The following is a 24,163-nucleotide window of genomic DNA, read 5'->3' on the forward strand; positions in this document are numbered from 1 at the left end:
TAAGTGAAATCAGCTAATTGTTTTCTATTATTTTTCTGATGGAACAACATGGTTACGCAGTCTAATGCAGGAGACTAACATCACTTAGCTAGGGCACAAACCCACAGATTACCTGAATCAACTCTCTTATTTCGTCACATTAAACGCCTTATAAACAATAATTACACTCCAAACATGTTACTTTAACTAAGTATCAGCTTTACATAAACGTATGTAGTGCTCGTATAGCCTACTGCTCTCACCTGAAACACAGCACAACAGCATTACTTTTGTAAGGGATTCTTTTCCCAGTCACCCGTTTGTCTGAGCCGCCACCTACTAGTGAAACTAAATATCGCCATAACATCACATCAGGTGGGAGCAGATGAGCTTTTCGCTCTGTGCTATGATATAAACTAATGTCACGATAAAACCAAAAAAAAAAAACTTCAACTAGAATTCTGAGGTTTGTTTTTCACCTTTATACTCAGGGTGTCGCACCCATCCGCCTTCCTTCCTGTATGCAAACTAAAACAATGAGCTAACGGACACGCACCCAACGGAAAGAGACTTCTGCTCCAGAAGAAAATTAAGCGATTTTTCTTCCATTTAAGAAACCTAAAAAACGCATCTGTTAATCATAAAGCGGCGTCAGCAGCTCTGACGGAATCGGAGTGTGATCCGTTTACTTCTGATAAATGTCTCATGCTTAACCTGCTGAACGGGAAGATTTTTTCACCGGATTTGAAATAATCGGCATTACAAAGGTAAGTAACGTCTTCATTATTTAATTAAGGAATATTATTTGTTTATTATGATTGCCCATGTTTGCATGTGGTTCAATATGCTGTTTTGAATAATTCGTGTATTAACCTGATTAATCTGATTAAACGACTGTAATGTAGGATCGTTAAAGTAATTTAAAAACATAATCGAAAATATTGAAATAATCAAATAATAAATAAAATATACATGAAATATAATCAAGAAATTATCGTGAATGATGTTCATAGCTGTGAATAATGAAAGTGAATAACTTTCTTTAGTAGCTTCTGGTTGCGTGGGAAAACGGATAATGGGTTCAAATGAGGATGTAGTTACGCCAGACACATATCCTTCTATTGCTGAATGCTGGACGAGTTCAGTACGATACTTTTTGAGTAACCTCACAAACTAATAAGAAATAATTTAATTTTCGCTTTATTGTTTTATGGTCTTCTCATCTATCAGAAACTGAGAGATACATCCGCTGGTGGCAGTTGTAGCTGCACGTGTACTTACAGAAAGTGCATGTGCATTTGTAGAGCTCTTGCACTGACACTTTTCATGACAAGTGATAGCGGTGATAACAGTAAAATAAATTACCCGATTTAATTATGCAATTATTAATTATGCAGCCCCTTCAGCAACTGAAGAATTTGAAAGTAAATTAAAACAAAATATAATTTTACATTAAATAAAAAAGTTTTAAACTTAATTAAAATAAAACATGTCTTAAATTAAAATAAGTAAACTGTCACATTTGGACAGTGAAGGAATGTCAGGATTCTTGCTCAGAAAAAGGATCAACATGCTCTGAAGTCAGAGCACAAAAACCTTTTTTGTAACAAAATATCGATTTCTGCTGTCCCTGTATCGATACATTATTACCAAACAAAATATCACCATACTACACAGTATCGATTTTTCCCCCCACCCCTACTAATTATGGTAGGTTAAAGCATTCACTGCTCTGTCTTTAAGCTCGAGCTGTGTGATACACCAAAAAGAAGTAATAATGTGACATATGCACACATATAGTGACACACTGTGTATACACAGCACAATGGAAGATATGAGAAGCCTTCGGTCTTTGGTTGAAATTACTGTAGCATGACACAGCCACTTCACTCTCAAAGCAAAACTAGTGTTGTCCTTACACTTAAGTTTCAGTTCTGAAGTTCACCCAAATGTGGACCAGAACAAGGATTAAAACATGAATTAAACTTTGAGGTGCTGGTATAGCTCGCTGAGTTGAGCAGGAGACCCACATTCTGAAAGATAAGAAGATTTTTTTATTGTATTTCTGCTCTGCTCAGGTCGTGCAGCAGAAGAGTTAGACAGACAGTTAGAGCAAACGTATTAAAGAAGCAGTTGCTTGAGGACAAGATAAAAATTGTTCACTCTCTTTTGCTTGTGCAGGTTTCACGACCTGGACCGAAACGAATTTGAGCTAAAATGAAAAACGATCAAAATCATCAGGGGCCTTGTGTTCTGAAAATTAGACAGTTGATGTATATCACTTCTGTCATCATCATCATTCTACTGCTTTGGACCATCTATCTGCTGTTTTGGTGAGTGAAATGATCCCCACAGGAACTATAGCATTATGCGGTTCTTACTGTATCATTTTTTGTTGTTTTGTTAAAAAAAAGTTAACAGCACAAATGAAAAAGCAAAGTCACCTAAATGTGTAGCTGCACGCAAAACATTAAAACCCTGTGAAGTTTAAAGTACTTTCCTGTTTTTGAGTTGACTGGTTTCTACTGTCAAGCGCCGGAGATGATGGCAGATACAAAGACGGACTATGAATCTGGTGCCTCAGGCCAATTCTTGTGCTGCCATTATCAGAGCTTCTGTGCTGTCATTTAAGGAAGCCTTTTGTAACCACTAATAAGACTTCGTGATGTCAGCAAACTTTTCTTTCTGTCAGTGGCATGTCTCATGCAAGGGCTTGACAACCCATAATTGTTTCTCTTCCTGTTTCTCAGCATGTGTGTGTGTGTGTGTGTGTGTGTGTGTGTGTGTGTGTGTGTGTGTGTGTGTGTACATATATATTTACATAAATACATATCTCATTTTTCTTAAAAACAAAAATAAGGTAAAAAAAAAATCTGGTAATTCTTTGTTTTTACATTCATCAGGCCCCAATGTGCCCAAATATCAAAGAGAAATTAAAAATGCATGTTGTGGAAGAGTTAGGGTCTTAGGAGGTTAAGGCCTGTGTCGGATGCTTTAAGTCGGCAGCACCCAGATGTATTTCCTGTAGTTGTTCTTACCCAGTCACACGCTGATCAACAGGGAGAGGAAGTTGACTTGTCAGAGTCAGTGGTTGGCTGTATTTTGGAAAAGGATGTGATGCCCTGCATGGAGGAGGCGGGCCATGATAATAATAATAATAATAATGGATTGGATTTATATAGCGCTTTTCAAGGCACCCAAAGCGCTTTACAACATGATGCCAAGGAACTGGCTCGAGAGGTAGCTGAGCCTGCTCCTGAGCCAGCAGCCCCCCGTCTCCTCACTCAGAAAGAGGACCTGTCATTAACCAAAGGTTTTGCAGTCGTGGATGAGAGTGATAGTCCGACGGGAGACGGGAAGCAGACATTTTTTGTTTGTGATGGGTTGCTGATGCACAAGTGGATCCCAAAGCCTGGAGGGAACAGGAGTGTAGTCCAACAGATAGTGGTCCCGGCTAGTTTGAGTCAGCATGTGCTACAAATAGCCCATGATCATTCATATATGAGAATCAGAACATTACTGTATCTCAGTATGTGTGTGAGTGTATGTATGTATGTATATATATGTACGTATATGTCTTGATGCATTCTCAATCATCCAGGAAAGTAAATCTCCAAAAAGTTGATTCTGTTCATCTGGACGTAGCGTTTTGTGGGAGAAACGTTTCCTCACTCATCCAGGTGACTTCTTCAGTCTCAGCTGACTGCAGGTTTCCCCAAATCTTATAAACAGTACATTTGCATAATGACTGAAACCAGCCCACTGAATGAACAATGGGCTGTGAGGTCAGTTCCTTAATCTTAATTATGCAAATTCTCATGACTATTGATCAACAACCACTGATCAATAGCCATGAGTCCCATTCACAGAGAGTTGGGGAATTGTTGCAATCACAGCGTGTAAGATGGTGACAGATGTACCCTACATACATATTATGTATGTGTGTATATATATATACAGTGGGGCAAAAAAGTATTTAGTCAGCCACCGATTGTGCAAGTTCCCCCACTTAAAATGATGACAGAGGTCAGTAATTTGCACCAGAGGTACACTTCAACTGTGAGAGACAGAATGTGAAAAAAAAATCCATGAATTCACATGGTAGGATTTGTAAAGAATTTATTCGTAAATCAGGGTGGAAAATAAGTATTTGGTCACCTCAAACAAGGAAAATCCCTGGCTCTCACAGACCTGTAACGTCTTCTGTAAGAAGCTTTTCTGTCCCCCACTCGTTACCTGTATGAATGGCACCTGTTTGACCTCATCATCTGTATAAAAGACACCTGTCCACAGCCTCAACCAGTCAGACTCCAAACTCCGCCATGGCCAAGACCAAAGAGCTTTCGAAGGACACCAGGAAAAGAATTGTAGACCTGCACCAGACTGGGAAGAGTGAATCTACAATAGGCAAGCAGCTTGGTGTGAAAAAATCAACTGTGGGAGCAATCATCAGAAAATGGAAGACATACAAGACCACTGATAATCTCCCTCGATCTGGGGCTCCACGCAAGATCTCATCCCGTGGGGTCAAAATGATCATGAGAACGGTGAGCAAAGATCCCAGAACCACACGGGGGGACCTGGTGAATGACCTGCAGAGAGCTGGGACCAAAGTAACAAAGGTCACCATCAGTAACACACTACAACGGCAGGGAATCAAATCCCGCAGTGCCAGACGTGTTCCGCTGCTGAAGCCAGTGCATGTCCAGGCCCGTCTGAAGTTTGCCAGAGAGCACATGGATGATACAGCAGAGGATTGGGAGAATGTCATGTGGTCAGATGAAACCAAAGTAGAACTTTTTGGTATAAACTCAACTCGTCGTGTTTGGAGGAAGAAGAATACTGAGTTGCATCCCAAGAACACCATACCTACTGTGAAGCATGGGGGTGGAAACATCATGCTATGGGGCTGTTTTTCTGCCAAGGGGACAGGACGACTGATCCGTGTTAAGGACAGAATGAATGGGGCCAAGTATCGTGAGATTTTGAGCCAAAACCTCCTTCCATCAGTGAGAACTTTGAAGATGAAACGAGGCTGGGTCTTCCAACATGACAATGATCCAAAACACACCGCCCGGGCAACAAAGGAGTGGCTCCGTAAGAAGCATTTGAAAGTCCTGGAGTGGCCTAGCCAGTCTCCAGACCTCAAGCCCATAGAAAATCTGTGGCGGGAGTTGAAAGTCTGTGTTGCTCGGCGACAGCCCCAAAACATCACTGCTCTTGAGAAGATCTGCATGGAGGAATGGGCCAAAATACCAGCTACTGTGTGTGCAAACCTGGTAAAGACCTATAGTAAACGTTTGACCTCTGTTATTGCCAGCAAAGGTTATGTTACAAAGTATTGAGTTGTATTTTTGTTATTGACCAAATACTTATTTTCCACCCTGATTTACGAATAAATTCTTTACAAATCCTACCATGTGAATTCATGGATTTTTTTTTCACATTCTGTCTCTCACAGTTGAAGTGTACCTCTGGTGCAAATTACTGACCTCTGTCATCATTTTAAGTGGGGGAACTTGCACAATCGGTGGCTGACTAAATACTTTTTTGCCCCACTGTATATATATATATATATGAAATATACATGTGTGTATGTGTGTGTGTCATCTCTGTAGGACTGACAAAACCTTCGCCCACTGGATCCTGTACTATGGAGGAGCCTCAAGTTCGCCAATCTTACATCAACTAAATATGATTCAGAAGAGTAGTCAAGGACATGTTGGTAAGCTAAATTTTACTGAATACTGCCTAATTTTAAACTTGTTAGTTCATTTTCATTGCTATTTCAAATGGGGTTTACTGTTTACTGGAAAAAAAGACAGCCAGAGATCAATAATAACTATTGGTGTACTGCAAAATGGTTTTTAAACACACAGATCATGAAAACTGGTGAGTGAAGAAGTGCCTATTGCATAATGGGAAACCCTAACAGCCTGGACCTACTGCAGCATAATTAAGGGAAGATTCAGAGTCAGTTGATCTAGTGCAGTTTTTCTCAAACGGTGGTACGCGTGGTACTTGGGCTCTCTTTGGTGGTACGCGGGAAATCTCAAAAAAAAAATTTGGATTAAATAATATACCATTGGGGAGGTATGCAAAGACGACACAAGAATTCCCAACGCTCTTCTGGGAGATGGAGTAAACCAGAAAACGTCTCCCCAAGCGTGAGTCTTCTATGAAAAGCAGTCTTTCCTTATCACCAGTGGTCACGGCCACTACATAGAGCTGGCGGGCTCGTTTCCCTGGGACTTAAAACTGCAAAGACGCCACTGCGCTGTCCCGCTGATGGTAAAAACACTGCCCTTTTCTGCGGTGCCGCGATCCCAGCCAATATCGATGAGCCGGCTCTATGTGAGAGAGGGAGTAGCGCCGCAGCAGCGGTGTATTGAGAGCGGTGTCATCACATGGTGGGTGGACAGCGGATCCAGCAAGGCCACCACATTTCGTGTCGTCAACTGAAACGCCACGAAGAGCTTTGACGTACATGAACTACGAAGGAGGGTCGTGAAGCCAAAAATCCAGCAGCTTAATCGCAAACAGCAAAAATTAAAACGTACAGCTCTGCTATCACTTCCAAAATAAATGAAGACAGAAAACTAAACAGCAGTAGCATTTGTAGGGTTACTATCTGAAGTTGGGCTAGCTGGTATATTTAATGATGTTCTGTGTGCTGGCTAGCTACACAGCTATGTTAGCATAACATAAACACAGTGAAGCTGGAGGATGAACGCTAACTTTTTTTCCACTCGATAAAAGTTAATGTGAGGGTTCCTGATGGTTAGGGACAAATGCAAATGCATGTCATGATGATGTAAACGGACCAAACTTCAGTCATGAGAACAACTGCAATATAAGGTAATCATTAATATACTGCTGCATGGGCTGGGCTGTAGTTACATCATAATGTTTTAAAACCTGAGCTTTAAAATGAATAGGCAAGGCAAGTTTATTTGTATAGCACAATTCAATAACAAGGTGGTTCAAAGTGCTTTACAGAGACATTAGAAACAAAAACAAATAAAAAGCATGATTTAAAATTGATTAAAACAAGCAAACAAACTAACTAACTAATTAACAAACAGACAAACAGACAAACAAACAAACAAACAAAACAGTATATAAAATCAAAACGTGATGATTAATACTGATTAATACTATCATACTCTGGAGCTAGGGGGAGCAACCTACTGGTGGTAGGCACTGGCTTGCCAGCACTCAGATGACTGAACTCTCTTTCGGCTTCCTGGTAGTCTTCAGCAGACAGATTGGCTTTCTGAGCTGCCACCCCATGACAGGACCGTCAGGGCCGACCGCCTCTGTCAGGACAATAAAGGAGGAGAACTGGGAACATAGACATCTTAGCAGCTTCTTTCAAATGACATATGGTGGTTTTCATCATTCAATAGGATCTTCTGTCTCTCAACTGATGGTTGGTGTGTTCCAGAATTCAGATGTTTTCTGCAGGAATTTAGGGCCATGACTCCACCTGCCACAGCTTTTCCTTGTGTGATATCATCAGTTGGGTTGTTGGAGTCAGACTGGAGCTCTGTGAGGACTGTGGTGGAGTCTGTCTAGAAGATTATATTTATTGCAGATACTCACTGTCAGTTCTCTTTGTAGTACTATGGCCAACTGAGCAGCTGTTAGTGCAGCACACAGTTCCAGTCTGGGCACTGACTGTTGTTTCCTTGGAGCAACCCCAAACCTGCCAAGAATGATACCGCCACATAGGTGTTTGTTTTTTCAGTATCGGGTAGACCACTGACCAATAAGTCCTCTCCTGAGGTATCTGCAAATACGTGGATCTCTCTCTTCAAGTTCAAAGTCTCCATTTCTGACCTTATATAGCAATGAGGGATGGATATTTGGGAGAGATTTGGTAACTCCTCCCAGTTCTGCCGCTGCTGTAGCACCCCTCCAGCGAGTGAGGGGTCATCCCAGTCTCCTTGTCTGTCCCACAGCTGCTGTAATAGAGTCTTGGCCCATGTTGTGAATGGGACAATGAATCCTAGTGGGTTATGCAGACGTGCTAGGACTAGATATATATTTCGCATTGTGGGGGTGGATCGTTTGGAAATATGGTATTTGTACCTCAAGGCATCTGAGTTGCAGAGGCAGCAAATTACCAGTGCGGGTTCTCGTGGGTAAGCACCTGCTTCACTGAGCCATAATTCATACTCTCTGACTTAGCTTCTCTCAGCTGGTGGTTGATGAACTCAGGTGTTACTGGCCCATTGCTGCAGCTCAAACTCCCCCTGATATATCAATGCTGTTAGTTTACTTCTGGGTTTCTTCCACGGAAGGGAGACTTTGTAGTCAGTTGTCCACATAAAAGGACCTTTCTATAGACAGGCGGACATCCTCCCCTGGTTGGCTGTGGTCAAACACACGTTTCTGGAGCGCAAAGGTGCCACAACAGGAACTCCATGTGGTTTCAAATGGGAGAACCTGCCAGGTGTAGATGCCAGGTGGTTCCCCTGTCTTTAGCCCTCGCCACAGGAATTGTAACAAGGACTTGTCCTCAGGGAGCAGCCTCACCTGGTGAAACATACCTTTGATGTTGCTGCTGATTTCAACTGCATGCTCTGTGAAATGCTCAGGACCTCCAACAAACTGGAACTTCAGCTGGGGCCAGGCAACAGCAGTTCTTTGAGGTTGTTCCCCTTATAACTGAATAAGCAATTTAAGACAGTTCTATTCTTCCCATTGCCGTTCACCATGTGATGTGGGATGAATCAGAACTCCACAGCTTTGTTCAGTTTTTCTTCAGACACTTTAACTACATAACTTGCCTTTGCTAGTTTTTCAGTCTTCAGTCCGTACGACCCCCTATGAGCAAGCACTTTGGCGACAGTGGGAAGGAAAAACTCCCTTCTAACAGGAAGAAACCTCTGGCAGAACCAGGCTCAGGGAGAGGCGGCCATCTGCTGCAACCGGTTGGGGTGAGAAAAGGAAGACAGGATGAAAGACATGAAAGAGAGCCAGAGATTAATCACAAGTGTGATTCAATGCAGAGAGGTCTATTAACACATGCTGAGTGACAAAGGTGACTGAAGAATAAATAGTTAATGCATCATGGAAATCCCCCAGCAGTGTACACCTATTGCAGCATATCTAAAGGAGGATTCAGGGTCACCTGCTCCAGCCCTAACTGTATGCTTAGATAGTGTCTGTCTCCCAAATACAAACTGCAAGCTGGTTCCACAGAAGAGGGGCCTGAAAACTGAAGGCTCTCCCTCCCATTCTACTTTTAAATACTCTAGGAACAACAAGTAGGCCTGCAGTGTGAGAGCGAGGTGCTCTAATGGGGTGATATGGTACTACAAGGTCATTAAGATAAGATCGTCTTAAATAAGGTTTATTTAAGACCTTGTATGTGAGGAGCAGGATTTTGAATTCGATTTAACAGGGGGCCAATGAAGGGAAGCCAAAACAGGAGAAATCTGCTCTCTCTTTGTAGTCCCTGTCAGGACTCTTGCTGCAGCATTTTGAATTAGCTGAAGGCTTTTCAGGCAGTTTTTAGGACTTCCTAAAAATGACAAATTACAGTAGCTCAGCCTAGAACTGATAAATGCAGAACTAGTTTTTCAGCGTCACTCTGAGACAGGATATTTCTAATTTTAGAGATGTTGCGCAAATAGAAGAAAGCAGTCTTACATATTTGTTTAATATCAGCCAATCAGAACTTTATTTGTCACATGCAGGTTGCCCCGCAGTGAAATGAGACCCCCCCCCCCCCCCCCCCCCCCGACCTTACACACATAACACAGACATTACATGGGGTTACAAGTCGGAGATCGGTAGCGTTACAGAAAAAAAAAAACACTGAAATGTACACACAACGCGAAGTACAAGAGGAAAAAAAGAGACCTCTACTCATGCTGTGCTTCCATGGTAGGACAGCACGAGAACAGGAAACAAAAAAACTCCTCTGCACAAAAAAGCACATGAATGTTCACAGCACAACATTGTGAAAGACATGACAAGCCACAGGGTTGGGTAGGGGATGAGGAGTAATCCCAGGCAACACAGCAGCCATCCTGCCACTGCGCCGACTCGCCAGCGCGGGCCCAGACCCACGTCGTGTTCCCAGGAGGCAACAAGCATCGAAGGCATTGGAAAGGGAGGGGGGATGAGCGTGTGCGTGTCCATAGTTCAGCTGAGACAGTGTCCTTTGCCCCACCTGGCTAAGTAAACAGTCCTCCAGCCAATCCAGGTGGCCTTGCATGGGATGGGAAGAACAGTCATCACACAGTCGTTATCAGGGAGTGTTTGTCCGGCTAATATGTGCATTGAAGGACATATCCTGGTCAAAAATGACTCCAAGGTTCCTCATAGTGTTACTGGAGGCCAAGGTAATGCCATCCAGAGTAAGAATCTGGTTAGATACCATATTTCTAAGATTTTCAGGGCCAGGTAGAATGACCTCAGTTTTATCTGAATGAAGAAGCAGAACGTTAGAGGCCATCCAGGTCTTTATGTCTTTAAGACATTCCTGCAGTTTAATTGGTGTGTGTTATCTGGCTTCATAGTCTAAGGAGCTTGGAAAGAAAAGCATCTGGACTTCTTTAAGTTGCTTGAAGACGTTTCACCTCTTCTCCAGTTCTAGGGTCAAATGGTGGAGAGTCCCAGATTTAAACCCTGTGGGAGTTTCCCCCCAAAGAGGGAAAAAGGACCCCCTGATGATCCTCTACCTAATCACATGAGCCAAGGTGTGAAAACAGGTGTAGGTCACAATCAGCCAAGGTTCCGGGTGAGCTCATTGTGAAACCTGGCCCCACCCTATCCTATCATGTGATATCCTGAGGTCAGCCGGCCCAGGGTGTGAGTGGGCATTAAGGCGTCTGGGAAGGGATCTCAAAACTGGATTATAGATGGCAGACAGTTGGTGTCGTAAACCACCGCCTCTGTTCAAATATGGTCGCTCACAGTGGACGTAAATGTACCAGTGGCTGGGTACTCTTCCTTTGAAAGAGCCAAGAGCCTTTCTTTCCACTTCCTGTATGTAAAGGTTGGCTACAATAGGTGACACCGGGGAGCCCATGGCGCAGCCATATTTTTGTCTGTAGAAACCCTTGTTGTATTTGAAATATGTAGAGAGGTCTAATAGTGTGCAAATCTGATTGGGGGTGAAGTTGGACTGAGAACCTTCACAGACATATCTGGCTTCATGGATAGATAGTGTTGGGTGTCATCTGCATAGCAGTGAAAATGTATGTTATGTCTTCTGATGATGCTGCCAAAGGGAAGCATGTATAATGTAAACAGAATTGGTCCTAGCACTGAACCCTGTGGAACTCCATAATTAACCTCAGTGTGTGAAGAGGACTCTCCATTTACATGCACAAATTGGAGTCTATTAGATAGATATGATACAAACCACTGCAGTGCAGTACCTGTAATACCTACAGCATGTTCTAATCGCTCTAATAGGATATTATGGTCAACAGTATCGAACGCTGCACTGAGGTCTAGCAGGACAAGCACAGAGATGAGTCCACTGTCAGAGGCCATAAGAAGATCATTTGTAATCTTCACTAAAGCTGTTTCTGTGCTGTGATGAGCTCTGAAACCTGACTGAAACTCTTCAAATAAGCCATTCCTCTGCAGATGATCTGTTAGCTGTTTGAAAACTACTCTTTCAAGGATTTTTGATGTGAAAGGAAGGTTGGAGATGCGCCTATACTTAACTAACTCTGAATGAATATCAATGGAACTGAAAGTAGCTGTAGATAATATTACATCTGTGGGATGATTATAGGTATTTTTTTCTCTAATGGTTAAAATTTTATCTGTGAAGAAGTTCATAAAGTCATTACTAGTTAACGTTAAAGGGATGGTTGGCTCAAAAGAGCTCTGACTGTTTGTCAGCCTGGCTACAGTGCTGAAGAGAAACCTGGGGTTGTTCTTATTTTCTTCAATCAGTGATGAATAGTAAGATGTTCTGGCTTTGCGGAGGGCTTTCTTATAAAGCAGCAAACTATTTCTCCAGGCTAAAAGATGATCTTCAAAATTTGTGACACGCCATTTCCTCTCCGGCTTGCAAGTTATTTGCTTTAAGCTACCTGTTTGAGAATTATACCACAGAGTTTAATACTTCTGATTTGAGACCTTAGTTTTCACCGGAGCTACAGTATCCAGAGTTGTACATAGTGAGGAGGCAAAGTTATCAACAAGATAATCGACCTCTGTTGGGGTAGCGTTCAGGTAGCTGCTCTGCTCTGTGTTGGTACAGGGCATTGACGATGATAACAGTGGCTGGATTATATTCTTAAACTTAGTTACAGCACTTTCAGAAAGACATCTACTTTGATAAAGTCCACTCTTCACTGCTGTGTAATCAATTATTGTAAATGTAAATGTTATCAAGAAATGATCAGACAGGAGAGGGTTTTCAGGAAACACTGTTAAATGTTCAGTTTCTATGCCATATGTTAAAACAAGATCTAGTGTGATTAAAGTGGTGGGTGGGTTCTTTTACATTTTGAGAGAAGCCAATTGAGTTTAATAACAGATTAAATCCTGTGTTGAGGCTGTCATTTTTAGCATCTACATGGATGTTAAAATCACCCACAATAATTATTTTATCTGAGCTGAGCACTAAATCAGATAAAAAGTCTGAGAAATCAGACAGAAACTCTGTGTAAGGCCCAGGTGGACGATAGATGATAACAAATAAGACTGGTGTTTGAGTTTTGCAGCTGGGGTGGACAAGGCTAAGGCTTGTCAGGCTTTCAAATTAAAAGTATGTCTGGGTCTTTGGTTGATTGACAGGCTGGTGTGAAAAATTGCTGCTGAAGTTTCTTATGGTTAGAATAACGCGGGGGTGTTGATTCATTTAATCTAACATAATCATCCTGTTGCAACCAGTTTTCTGTAAGGCAGAGTAAATCGATTTGTTGATCAATTAACTCATTAATAACAGAGAGTTGGAAGAGAGAGACCTAATGTTTAATAATCCACATTTCACTGTTATACTCATTGTAAAGTAAAGAGGCCATGCTGCTAGCGAGTCGGCTACAAGCTAAGCTAAGCTGGTGAAACAGTAAAGACACAGTGCGTGAATACTTTGGCAATAAATTGGGGAGTGAGTACAAAGAAAGTTTGCTTCGGATGAAGCACGTGTTTTTAATTGTCCACCCCAGTTTTTAATTAAATTGCTAGGCAGATAAGCTACTCAAACACACCACTGTGTGTTGGAACAGGAACAGGAAGTGATACTCTACCGCAGAGAGGGGAAACGATAAGTGACTGCACCACCGAAAGGAGGTAGTGAATAGTTTGGTGAATCCTTGGATCCTTTGGATAAATGCATTGTCTTTTTTTTTTTTTTTAAACTGGTGCACATGAAGGTCTAATATATTTAAGAAAAAATAAATTTGCTTAGCCATTACACCAGGTTTTTTTTAATATATATATACATGTATATTGATTTGTTATTTAACTTTTATTTGATAAGGTTGTTGTTTTTATACAGTAATTTAAATACAGAGCATGACACTGGTGTGCAGCAGAGCGAGATTATAGCTACTCCAAATTTCCAACAGTTCCTCATTCAGGTTTCAGATCCACAGTACAAGAACAAAATAAATATAATACAAGTATAGTGATAAAGGCTACAGTAAATACAGATTAGCTGGAGTGGAATACAGAACTTAATTAAATACACATAAGACTACATAAATTACCATAATAATTATCATGATTACCAAAAGTTATAGATTTATAGCATAATTATAATTAAAGTGTCTTTAGCTTTGCTTTGAGCTGGTCTTTGACATTTACTGTGAAATATTTAACATTTGTAATTTAAGTTGTCAGGGTGATTATTATGGAGAACGCCACATGTTTATTTTCACATTCACACTCCCATGATGCATTGCGTGTTTATTCTTCACTCACCTTTTTAGTCCCTGTTTATATACCACTCTGCATTTATTCATTGCTTATATCTCTGGCTCTCTTCCTCAGTGTGTCTTTTGTCCTGTCTACCTCCCATCACCCCCAACTGTTCTGTCCTGATGTAGTGATTTAGCACTAGATAAATAAAACTGAATTAAATATCTACAGCTTTGCAACTGCCGAGAACAATGGAGCTTCAGAGACAACAATTCCCCCAGAGCATTAAGAAGGTTAAAGGCACAAGGACCCTACTGGTATCGGCTTATCTGGAACACCGCACAGGCGAAAAACAGGTCAGTAAAGAGATAACGGTTGTAGTGTTGCATTATTAAAACCTCTATTATTGGTTCCAATAATACATGTATGTTTGGGGTCACTAAACATTCAGAAAATGCCAGACAAGGATTTGACAAGAAATTGACAATAAAGACATTGTTACGGTGTAAGTAATATGTTAATAAATTAAATTTGAGCGGCAAATATAAATTGAATTTTCTTGTAGACGTACAAATACATATTAAGGAGAATTTTATTGTAACTTATTTTTGAGAAAAAGACAGAGGGGAGCATAGGAAGCAAAAGAAAAGGGAAAAATATAAAGTTGTGTTATAATACAACAGGACATAGGCAATGAAGTGAGCAGCTTTGGAAAGGCAGGATTAATCATAGGTAGGATCACTGTGTTAACTTCAGAGGAGGGTAAGCCTCTGATGAAATCTAGTGAAATGTGGGAACAGGGTTTGTTTGAAATGGGTTTTAACTGATGGAAACACTGGATTTCTGTGCAAGTGGTGGGACACCTGGAAAACTGCTGGAGCATTAGTCAGAATTAATCTCATATTTGTGTTTATGACTAAACACTAGATTAATTGCAAAAAAAATCAGCTAAATATGGTAAATGGTAAATGGCCTGTATTTATATAGCGCCTTACTAGTCCCTAAGGACCCCAAAGCGCTTTACATATCCAGTCATCCACCCATTCACGCACACATTCACACACTGGTGATGGCAAGCTACATTGTAGCCACAGCCACCCTGGGGCGCACTGACAGGGGCGAGGCTGCCGGACACTGGCGCCACCGGGCCCTCTGACCACCACCAGTAGGCAACGGGTGAAGTGTCTTGCCCAAGGACACAACAACCGAGACTGTCCAAGCCGGGGCTCAAACCGGCAACCTTCCGATTACAAGGCGAACTCCCAACTCTTGAGCCACGATCGCCCCCATATAAATATCATTTTGTTAATATGAGCATGACAAATGTTTTGAGCAGTTTTTCCAGCAAGTACATTACAATTAATATGAATATTTTAAATATTTTTATCCAGTGTTAAAGTTCCTTGTTGGTAGCAGAGTGAAGGTTTTGGACCCTCCAAAGAGTTAAAAATCCAACAACCTTTGTAATATATAGAACTTTGAGGACCATCACAAAGCCCATAAAGACAAACTGATCTAGCAGTAAAGTTCCTTCATACACCGTGTTGGGAAGGTTACTTTTAAAATGTATTCCACTCCAGATTACAGATTACATGCCCCAAAATGTATTTTGTAACGTATTCTGTTACGTTACTCAATGAGAGTGACTGGAAAGGAAAAACTCAATGCATAATGGGAATCCCCCGGCAGCCTACGTCTATTGCAGCATAACTGAGGGAGGATTCAGGGTCACCTGGTCCAGCCCTAACTATATGCTTTAGCAAAAAGGAAAGTTTGAAGCCTAATCTTAAAGTAAAGATAGTGTCTGTCTCCTGAATCCAAACTGGAAGCTGGTTCCACAGAAGAGGGGCCTGAAAACTGAAGGCTCTGCCTCCCATTCTACTTTTAAATACTCTATGAACAACAAGTAGGCCTGCAGTGTGAGAGCGAAGTGCTCTGATAGGGTGATATAGTATATAGTATGAAGGGAAGCCAATACAGGAGAAATCTGCTCTCTCTTTCTAGTCCCTGTCAGGACTCTTGCTGCAGCATTTTGGATTAACTGAAGGCTTTTTAGGGAGTTTTTAAGACATCCTGATAATAATGAATTACACTAGTGCAGCCTAGAAGTAATAAATGCATGAACTAGTTTTTCAGCGTCACTCTGAGACAGGATATTTCTAATTTCAGAGATGTTACTCAAATGGAAAAAAGCAGTCCTACATACTGATGACAACAGTGGGTGGATTATATTCTTAAATTTAGTCACAGCACTTTCAGAAAGACATCTACTGTGATGAAGTCTGAGAAATCAGACAGAAACTCAGTGTAAGGCCCATGTGGACAATAGATGATAATGAATAAGACTGGTTTCCAAGTTTTGCAGCTGGGGTGGACAAGACTAAGCATCAGGTAGAGGAATTGCTCCACAAGCCTTAAGTAATGCTCTGCTGATTGACAATTAGCTGGATTCTGTGAGCAGCATCCAATCAGGACAGTCTCCTTTTCAGTTGTTGAATACCATCTTTGATGAGCATTGAACTTCTTGCCAAAGAAGCAGACAGGATGACTCACTCCTTGTCCATCATCTTGAAGAAGAGCAGCTCCAGCACACTGGCATCCACTTCAAGCTTGAATGGTTCAGAAAAGTCTGGAGCAACAAGAACAGGTGAACTCGACAGGAGACCTTTTGCACATTCAAAAGCATGTTGACACTCAGGACTCCAAATGAATGGCACCTTTGGGCTCCACAGGTTTGTCAGTGGTGTTACAACTTTGGAAATATTCCTACAAAAACACCTGTAGTAACCAACCATCCCCACAAATCTGTGCACCTCACGCCGTGTTGTTGGCACAGGAAAGGTGAGGATGGCATTTACCTTTGCACTGATAGGGCGAACCTTGACCTGCCCAACTTCCTTTCCAAGGTAGACCAAAAGTAGTGAAGAACTTTGTCAAAACTTTAATCACCAAAGGTGCAGTGATTCTTCTGAGTGGGACAGCTTCTGGAAAACGAGTCGAAGTACAGATTGCAGTCAGTAAAAACTGATTACCATTGTTTGTCTTGGGCAATGGACCAACACAGTCCACAATGACACGTTCAAAAGGTTCACCGAGTACTTGTATAGGATGAAGAGGAGCTATAGCAACTGTCTGGGTTGGCTTTCCTGCAATCTGACATGTTTTACAAGTGTGGCAAAACTCCACCACATCAGCCTTCAATCCTGGCCAAGCTTGCGCATCAAGACACCATCTTCCAAGAAATAAGATGCCTACTTATTTCCTGTTTCAGAAAGAGAAGTAAAGGATCATCAGGGGGTCCTTTGTCCCTCTTTGGGGGGAAACTCCCACTGGGTTTAAATCTGGGACTCTCCACCATTTGACCCTTAGAACTGGAGAAGCTTCTCGGATGAAGGTGAAACGTCTTCAAGCAACTCAAAGAAGTCCAGATGCTTTTCTTTCCAAGCTCCTTAGACTACGATGACCTGGATGACTGAGAACCTTCACAGACATATTCAAGAATGCTCTTCGTCGACTACAGCTCGACATTTAACACCATCATCCCCTCAAAACTTGCCTCGATGCTCGTTGACCTTGGGCTGGGAACACCTATCTGCAAATGGATTCTGAACGTCCTCACAAACAGGGCCCAGGTGGTGAGAGTTGGCAAGCACTCACTTTCACTCAAATCACTCATCCTAAACACAGGAACGCCACAGGGATGTGTGCTTAGCCCCCTCCTCTATTCCCTGTTCACACACGACTGCGTCGCTAAACATGAGTCCAACATCATCATCAAGTTTGCAGATGACACAACCATCATAGGCCTCATCACAGACAACGAGGAAGCTGTCTATAAAGAGGAGCTGATGGCACTGTACAAGTGGTGCCTGAAAAATAATCTGTCTCTCAACATCAGCAAAACAAGAGAAATCATAGTGGACTACTGGAAACAACCAGTCATGGAACACCAGTCCATCCCCATTAACGGTGTCAAGGTCAAAAGGGTCAGCAACTTCAAATTCCTTGGAGTCAACATCACTGAGAATTTCTCCTGGACCCTTCACACAGACACTGCAATCAGGAAAGCTCGCCAGTGACTCTACTTTCTGAGGAGGCTAAGGAAGTTTGATATGAATGCCAACATCACCTCAAATTTCTACAGGTGTGCGATCGAGAGCTTGCTGATGAGCTGAATTCCAGTTTGGTATGGAAGCTGCTCTGCCAGCAGCCTAAAATCACTACAGAGGGTGGTGAGAGCACATCACTGGCATGAGGCTTCCTGCCATTCAGAACATTTATCTTCAACGGTGCTCGACTAAGGTGGACAGCCTATCCAGCTGATGAGGCTTAAAGGACCTATGCAGCTGAATGTCATCGGCATAGAAATGATAAGAAATGTCACGTAAAAGACTGAATTATGCCAGCTAAAGAAAGCATGTAAAAAGAAATTAATAATGGAACCCAAACTGAATCTTTAGTATTTCAGGATACTCCTGTAGACTTTAACTGCTGATTTTGTGATCATCATGCTTGTCCTGTAATTTCTTGTATATTAAACCTTCCATTAACATCATGCTCCTTCCTGCCTTTTTCTTGTTCCAGGTTCGTGTCATTGCAGTGGTGCTGCGGAGTGAGAAGGTGGCCTATCGCTGTCTCTTTCGTTGCCAGGAGAAGCAGCTCCTCTCTAATGGTGTGGCCGACATCCACACTGATCACTTTGGTTTTGCCTATGGGACAGCAGACATCATGTGCCCCCTCCCCTCAGGCTGTGAGACACCATCTTCGATTGCCGTGACCTCCACTGATGCCAACTCTAACAGTACAGTACAGAATGTTAACGTTGCTATGGGCATGTTAATGGCAATGCCAGTCTGTTTGTCAATTTGGTGTTTGCTTTAAGTTGAAATATCTCAGCAAATATTGAATGGATATCAAATTTATACCTGGTACCAACTCATGGTGTGCATGAGATCAATTAAATATCAAAATATTGATGTAAAAAGTAAATAAATAATAAGGTGAATAATTAGTTCATTTTATGTAACAAACTTAAAATGAAATATTCTTTTAAATGCAATACTTTTAAATATTTTACTACATTCTAAGTGAACTATTTCATTGGTATTTGATGACCATTCAGGTTTACATTGTGTTGACATTAGTGATTTACTAATTTTGCCTCCTATGCCACCACCGGGTTCAGGGTCCCACATATTTTGGGAAATATCCATTTCTACCCAGAGCCTGTCAGCAAAAAAGGTCCAGGCAGTAACTTTAGTGATACCTGAAAAATTATGTCAGTTGACTTTAAGATTGTTTAACCCAAAAAGTATTACTAATTGGAGTTCAGTTACAAAAATAAGATGGTAAAAGTGTATGTTTGTGTGGTCTCTTAATTCAATTCAATTCAATTCAATTTTATTTATATAGCGCCAAATCACAACAAATGTCGCCTCAAGGCGCTTCATAGATACAGAGAAAAGCCCAACAATCATATGACCCCCTATGAGCAAGCACTTTGGCGACAGTGGGAAGGAAAAACTCCCTTTTAACAGGAAGAAACCTCCGGCAGAACCAGGCTCAGGGAGGGGCGGCCATCTGCTGCGACCGGTTGGAGTGAGAGAAGGAAGACAGGATAAAAGACATGCTGTGGAAGAGAGACAGAGATTAATAACAGATACGATTCAATACAGAGAGGTCTGTTAACACATAGTGAGTGAGAAAGGTGACTGGAAAGGAAAAACTCAATGCATCATGGGAATCCCCCGGCAGCCTACATCTATTGCAGCATAACTAAGGGAGGATTCAGGGTCACCTGGTCCAGCCCTAACTATATGCTTTAGCAAAAAGGAAAGTTTTAAGCCTAATCTTAAAAGTAGAGATAGTGTCTGTCTCCCGAATCCAAACTGGAAGCTGGTTCCACAGAAGAGGGGCCTGAAAACTGAAGGCTCTCCCTCCCATTCTACTTTTAAATACTCTAGGAACAACAAGTAGGCCTGCAGAGCGGGAGCGAAGTGCTCTAATAGGGTGATATGGTACTACAAGGTCATTAAGATAAGATGAGGCCTGATTATTTAAGACCTTGTATGTGAGGAGAAGGATTTTGAATTCAATTCTGGATTTAACAGGAAGCCAATGAAGGGAAGCCAAAACAGGAGAAATATGCTCTCTCTTTCTAGTCCCTGTCAGTACTCTTGCTGCAGCATTTTGGATTAACTGAAGGCTTTTCAGTGAGTTTTTTGGACATCCTGATAATAATGAATTGCAGTAGTCCAGCCTGGAAGTAATAAATGCATGAACTAGTTTTTCAGCGTCACTCTGAGACAGGATATTTCTAATTTTAGAGATGTTGCGCAAATGGAAGAACGCAGTCTTACATATTTGTTTAATATGTGCGTTGAAGGACATATCCTGGTCAAAAATGACTCCAAGGTTCCTCACAGTGTTACTGGAGGCCAAGGTAATGCCATCCAGAGTAAGAATCTGGTTAGATACCATATTTCTAAGCTTTTCAGCGCCGAGTACAATGACCTCAGTTTTATCTGAGTTAAGAAGCAGAAAGTTAGTGGCCATCCAAGTCTTTATGTCTTTAAGACATTCCTGCAGTTTAACTAATTGGTGTGTGTTATCTGGCTTCATGGACAGATAGAGCTGGGTGTCATCTGCATAGCAGTGAAAATGTATGCTATGTCTTCTAATGATGCTGCCTAAGGGAAGCATGTATAATGTAAACAGAATTGGTCCTAGCACTGAACCCTGTGGAACTCCATAATTAACCTCAGTGTGTGAAGAGGACTCTCCATTTACATGCACAAATTGGAGTCTATTAGATAAATATGATACAAACCACTGCAGTGCAATACCTGTAATACCTACAGCATGTTCTAATCGCTCTAATAGGATATTATGGTCAACAGTATCGAATGCTGCACTAAGGTCAAGAAGGACAAGCACAGAGATGAGACCACTGTCAGAGGCCATAAGAAGATCATTTGTAATCTTCACTAAAGCTGTTTCTGTGCTGTGATGAGCTCTGAAACCTGACTGAAACTCTTCAAATAAACCATTCCTCTGCAGATGATCTGTTAGCTGTTTGACAACTACTCTTTCAAGGATTTTTGATATAAAGGAAGGTTGGAGATTGGCCTATAATTAGCTAAGACTGCTGGGTCTAGAGATGGCTTTTTGAGTAAAGGTTTAACTGCAGCCACCTTGAAGGCCTGTGGTACATAGCCGATTATTAGAGATAGGTTGATCATATATAAGATCGAAGAATTAATCAATGGCAGGACTTCTTTGAGCAGTTTTGTAGGAATGGGGTCTAAAAGACACGTTGATGGTTTGGAGGAAGTAATTATTGAAGTTAACTCAGAAAGATCGATTGGAAAGAAAGAGTCTAACTTAACATCAATGGAACTAAGAGTAGCTGTAGATAATATTACATCTGTGGGATGATTATTGGTAATTTTTTCTCTAATGATAAAAATTTTATTTGTGAAGAAGTTCATGAAGTCATCACTAGTTAACGTTAAAGGGATGGTTGGCTCAAAAGAGCTCTGACTTTTTGTCAGCCTGGCTACAGTGCTGAAGAGAAACCTGGGGTTGTTCTTATTTTCTTCAATCAGTGACGAATAGTAAGATGTTCTGGCTTTGTGGAGGGCTTTCTTATAAAGCAACAAACTATTTCTCCAGGCTAAATGATGATCCTCTAAATTTGTGACACGCCATTTCCTCTCCAGATTACGAGTCATCTGCTTTAGGGTACGTGTTTGAGAATTATACCACGGAGTCAGGTACTTCTGATTAGAGACCTTAGTTTTCACTGGAGCTACAGTATCCAGAGTCGTACGTAGTGAGGAGGTGAAATTATTAACAAGATAATCGACCTCTGTTGGGGTAGCGTTCAGATAGCTGCTCTGCTCTGTGTTGGTACAGGGCATTGACGATGATAACAGTGGCTGGATTATATTCTTAAACTTAGTTACAGCGCTTTCAGAAAGACGTCTACTGTGATAAAGTCCACTCTCCACTGCTGCGTAATCAATTATTGTAAATGTAAATGTTATCAAGAAATGATCAGACAGGAGAGGGTTTTCAGGAAACACTGTTAAATGTTCAGTTTCTATGCCATATGTTAAAACAAGATCTAGAGTGTGATTAAAGTGGTGGGTGGGTTCTTTTACATTTTGAGAGAAACCAATTGAGTCTAATAACAGATTAAATGCCATGTTGAGGCTGTCATTTTTAGCATCAACATGGATGTTAAAATCACCCACAATAATTATTTTATCTGAGCTCAGAGCTAAATTAGATATAAAGTCTGAGAAATCAGACAGAAACTCTGTGTAAGGCCCAGGTGGACGATAGATGATAACAAGTAAGACTGGTTTCTGAGTTTCACAGCTGGGGTGGACAATGCTAAGCATCAGGCTTTCAAATGAATTAACAGTCTGTCTTGGTCTTTCATTAATTAATAGACTGGTGTGAAAAATTGCTGCCACACCGCCCCCTCGACCTGTGCTTCGAGGTTTCTGGTAGTTAGAATGACTCGGGGGTGTTGATTCATTTAAACTAACATAATCATCCTGCTGCAACCAGGTTTCTGTAAGGCAGAGTAAATCAATTTGTTGATCAATTATTAAGTCATGTACTAACAGAGACTTGGAGGAGAGAGACCTAATATTTAATAATCCACATTTCACTGTTTTACTCTTTGGTTCAGATGTGGATACTGTATTGTTCTTTCTTTGTAAATGTTTAAGTTGTTTGTTGCTGGTTTTTAGTTTGTTTTTTGTCTTTTTGAAAGCAGACACAGTCTCTATGGAGATGGGTTTTTGGGGGGGTAGCAGGAGGAGAGAAGCTGCAGAGAGGCGTGTAAGACTGCAAGATGATCCCAACCAAGAGTTTTTAGAGGTGCAGAACCAGCAGGAGAAGACAGATTCTTTTCCTTACAAATTCACCGTCTGCATCTCCACCATGTTTGATTTTACCAACGTGCTGCAGGTACAGTGACATTTGCTTTCTTGCTTTCAGAAGACAGAAAAAATAGATTTTTGAAACTCATTCTCTAAAGCAGCGGTCCCCAACCCCTGGGCATCGGACCGGTACCGGTCCGTGAGTCGTTTGGTACCGGGCTGCGAGAGTTGAGGCTCAGGTGTGAAATGTATAGTTTTCAGGGTTTTTATCGTTTTGATCATTAACTCGGTTCTCCTCGGTCTTTTCACGTGTGTTATGAATAAATTTTATTTTTTTCGGTACTGGTACTAGTTTTATTTTGTTGTATTTATCTGCGACACCTTAAAGGCCGGTCCATGAAAATATTCTCGGGCATAAACCGGTCCGTGGCGCAAAAAAGGTTGGAGACCGCTTCTCTAAAGTATGCAGACTAAGACAGGAAGAAATAAAACCAGAAAATGTACATTTTTCCCAGTATTCCTTACAGTTATAATAATAAAGAAACAAGACTTTTCTGCCTAGCTTGCATATTAACACTTACAGTTGTCTGAAGCTTGTTGTTCAAATGTGTTGGATTGTAGCTGGTACAGAGTCTTGAGATGCTGCAGTTACTGGGAGTGAACAGAGTGGTTGTCTATAAAACCAGCTGCAGTCCTGAAACGCAACGAATACTGGACTACTACACACAAAAAGGTGGAGTATGGTATAATTTTATGTCTGAGTGTGTCTTTCCTTATGACCTCACATCACCAGCTAAAGACATTTTTCACACAATGAACACTGAGTGAACGCCCTGAACTTCCTTCCTTCAGCTAATCACAACTAATGTTTTGTGATCAAAACAAAACACACACTAGTTTCCTACAGTTTCCTCTATAAATCACTCCAGTTTGTACTGGATTTGGACTTCTCCAGGCAACTTCAGGATTAGCCTGGAGTTTTCAGTACTATGATAATGGTTTGTGTTTAAACAAGGAATATCAATATGGCATCATATGCACAAAACTTACCTGCTCGGGGGCAGGTCATTTTTAGGATAAGGGATCAACAAGAGATTAAGTATGAAATCATTACTGACCAATCAATTCTTTTGAAAATGACATCATATTAAACATGTTAACCTGGGTCGTTTGGCTCTTGGCAGAGGTAGTCGCGTCTTTCTCCCTCATCTTTCCTGCTTGGCTTCTCTTGTCCTTGTCTAGTCTTGTCTAACTCTCAGAGACTCTCTCTGTCTTGTTCTCTAACCAAGAAATTACAGATTTGATCAATTGGTCTCTTGATGCAATTGACATCCTCTTCTCAATGAGAAGCCTGGGCTTGGGGGAGGCTGAATGGAGGGCGTTGAAGACATCTACCTATTCGGAACCATGATAACGGGGTTCTTGCTGATTGGAGCTGGCACGGC

General features: G+C 41.4%; 1 protein-coding gene across 3 annotated transcripts in view; it reads left to right on the top strand.

The window, feature by feature from the left end:
* The first annotated feature begins 384 nt into the window (after window positions 1-384).
* Window positions 385-24,163, top strand: part of si:zfos-464b6.2 (uncharacterized) — a 33,407-nt gene continuing 9,628 nt past the window's right edge. The window contains exons 1-7 of one of the 3 annotated variants that reach the window (XM_087851308.1): window positions 385-746; window positions 2,161-2,312; window positions 5,598-5,704; window positions 14,053-14,177; window positions 18,406-18,622; window positions 22,610-22,806; window positions 23,340-23,451. In XM_087851308.1, the coding sequence (XP_087707434.1) occupies window positions 2,197-2,312; window positions 5,598-5,704; window positions 14,053-14,177; window positions 18,406-18,622; window positions 22,610-22,806; window positions 23,340-23,451 (874 nt within the window). In that variant the 5' untranslated portion in view covers window positions 385-746; window positions 2,161-2,196. The remainder of the gene's footprint in view (window positions 747-2,160; window positions 2,313-5,597; window positions 5,705-14,052; window positions 14,178-18,405; window positions 18,623-22,609; window positions 22,807-23,339; window positions 23,452-24,163) is intronic. The other 2 variants (XM_087851309.1, XM_087851310.1) reach the window with 2 other exon arrangements.

The sequence above is a fragment of the Neolamprologus brichardi genome, chromosome 14 (genome assembly GCF_056152115.1).
Source record: "Neolamprologus brichardi isolate AB-2024 chromosome 14, ASM5615211v1, whole genome shotgun sequence".
In the NCBI taxonomy this organism is placed as follows: Eukaryota; Metazoa; Chordata; class Actinopteri; order Cichliformes; family Cichlidae; genus Neolamprologus; species Neolamprologus brichardi.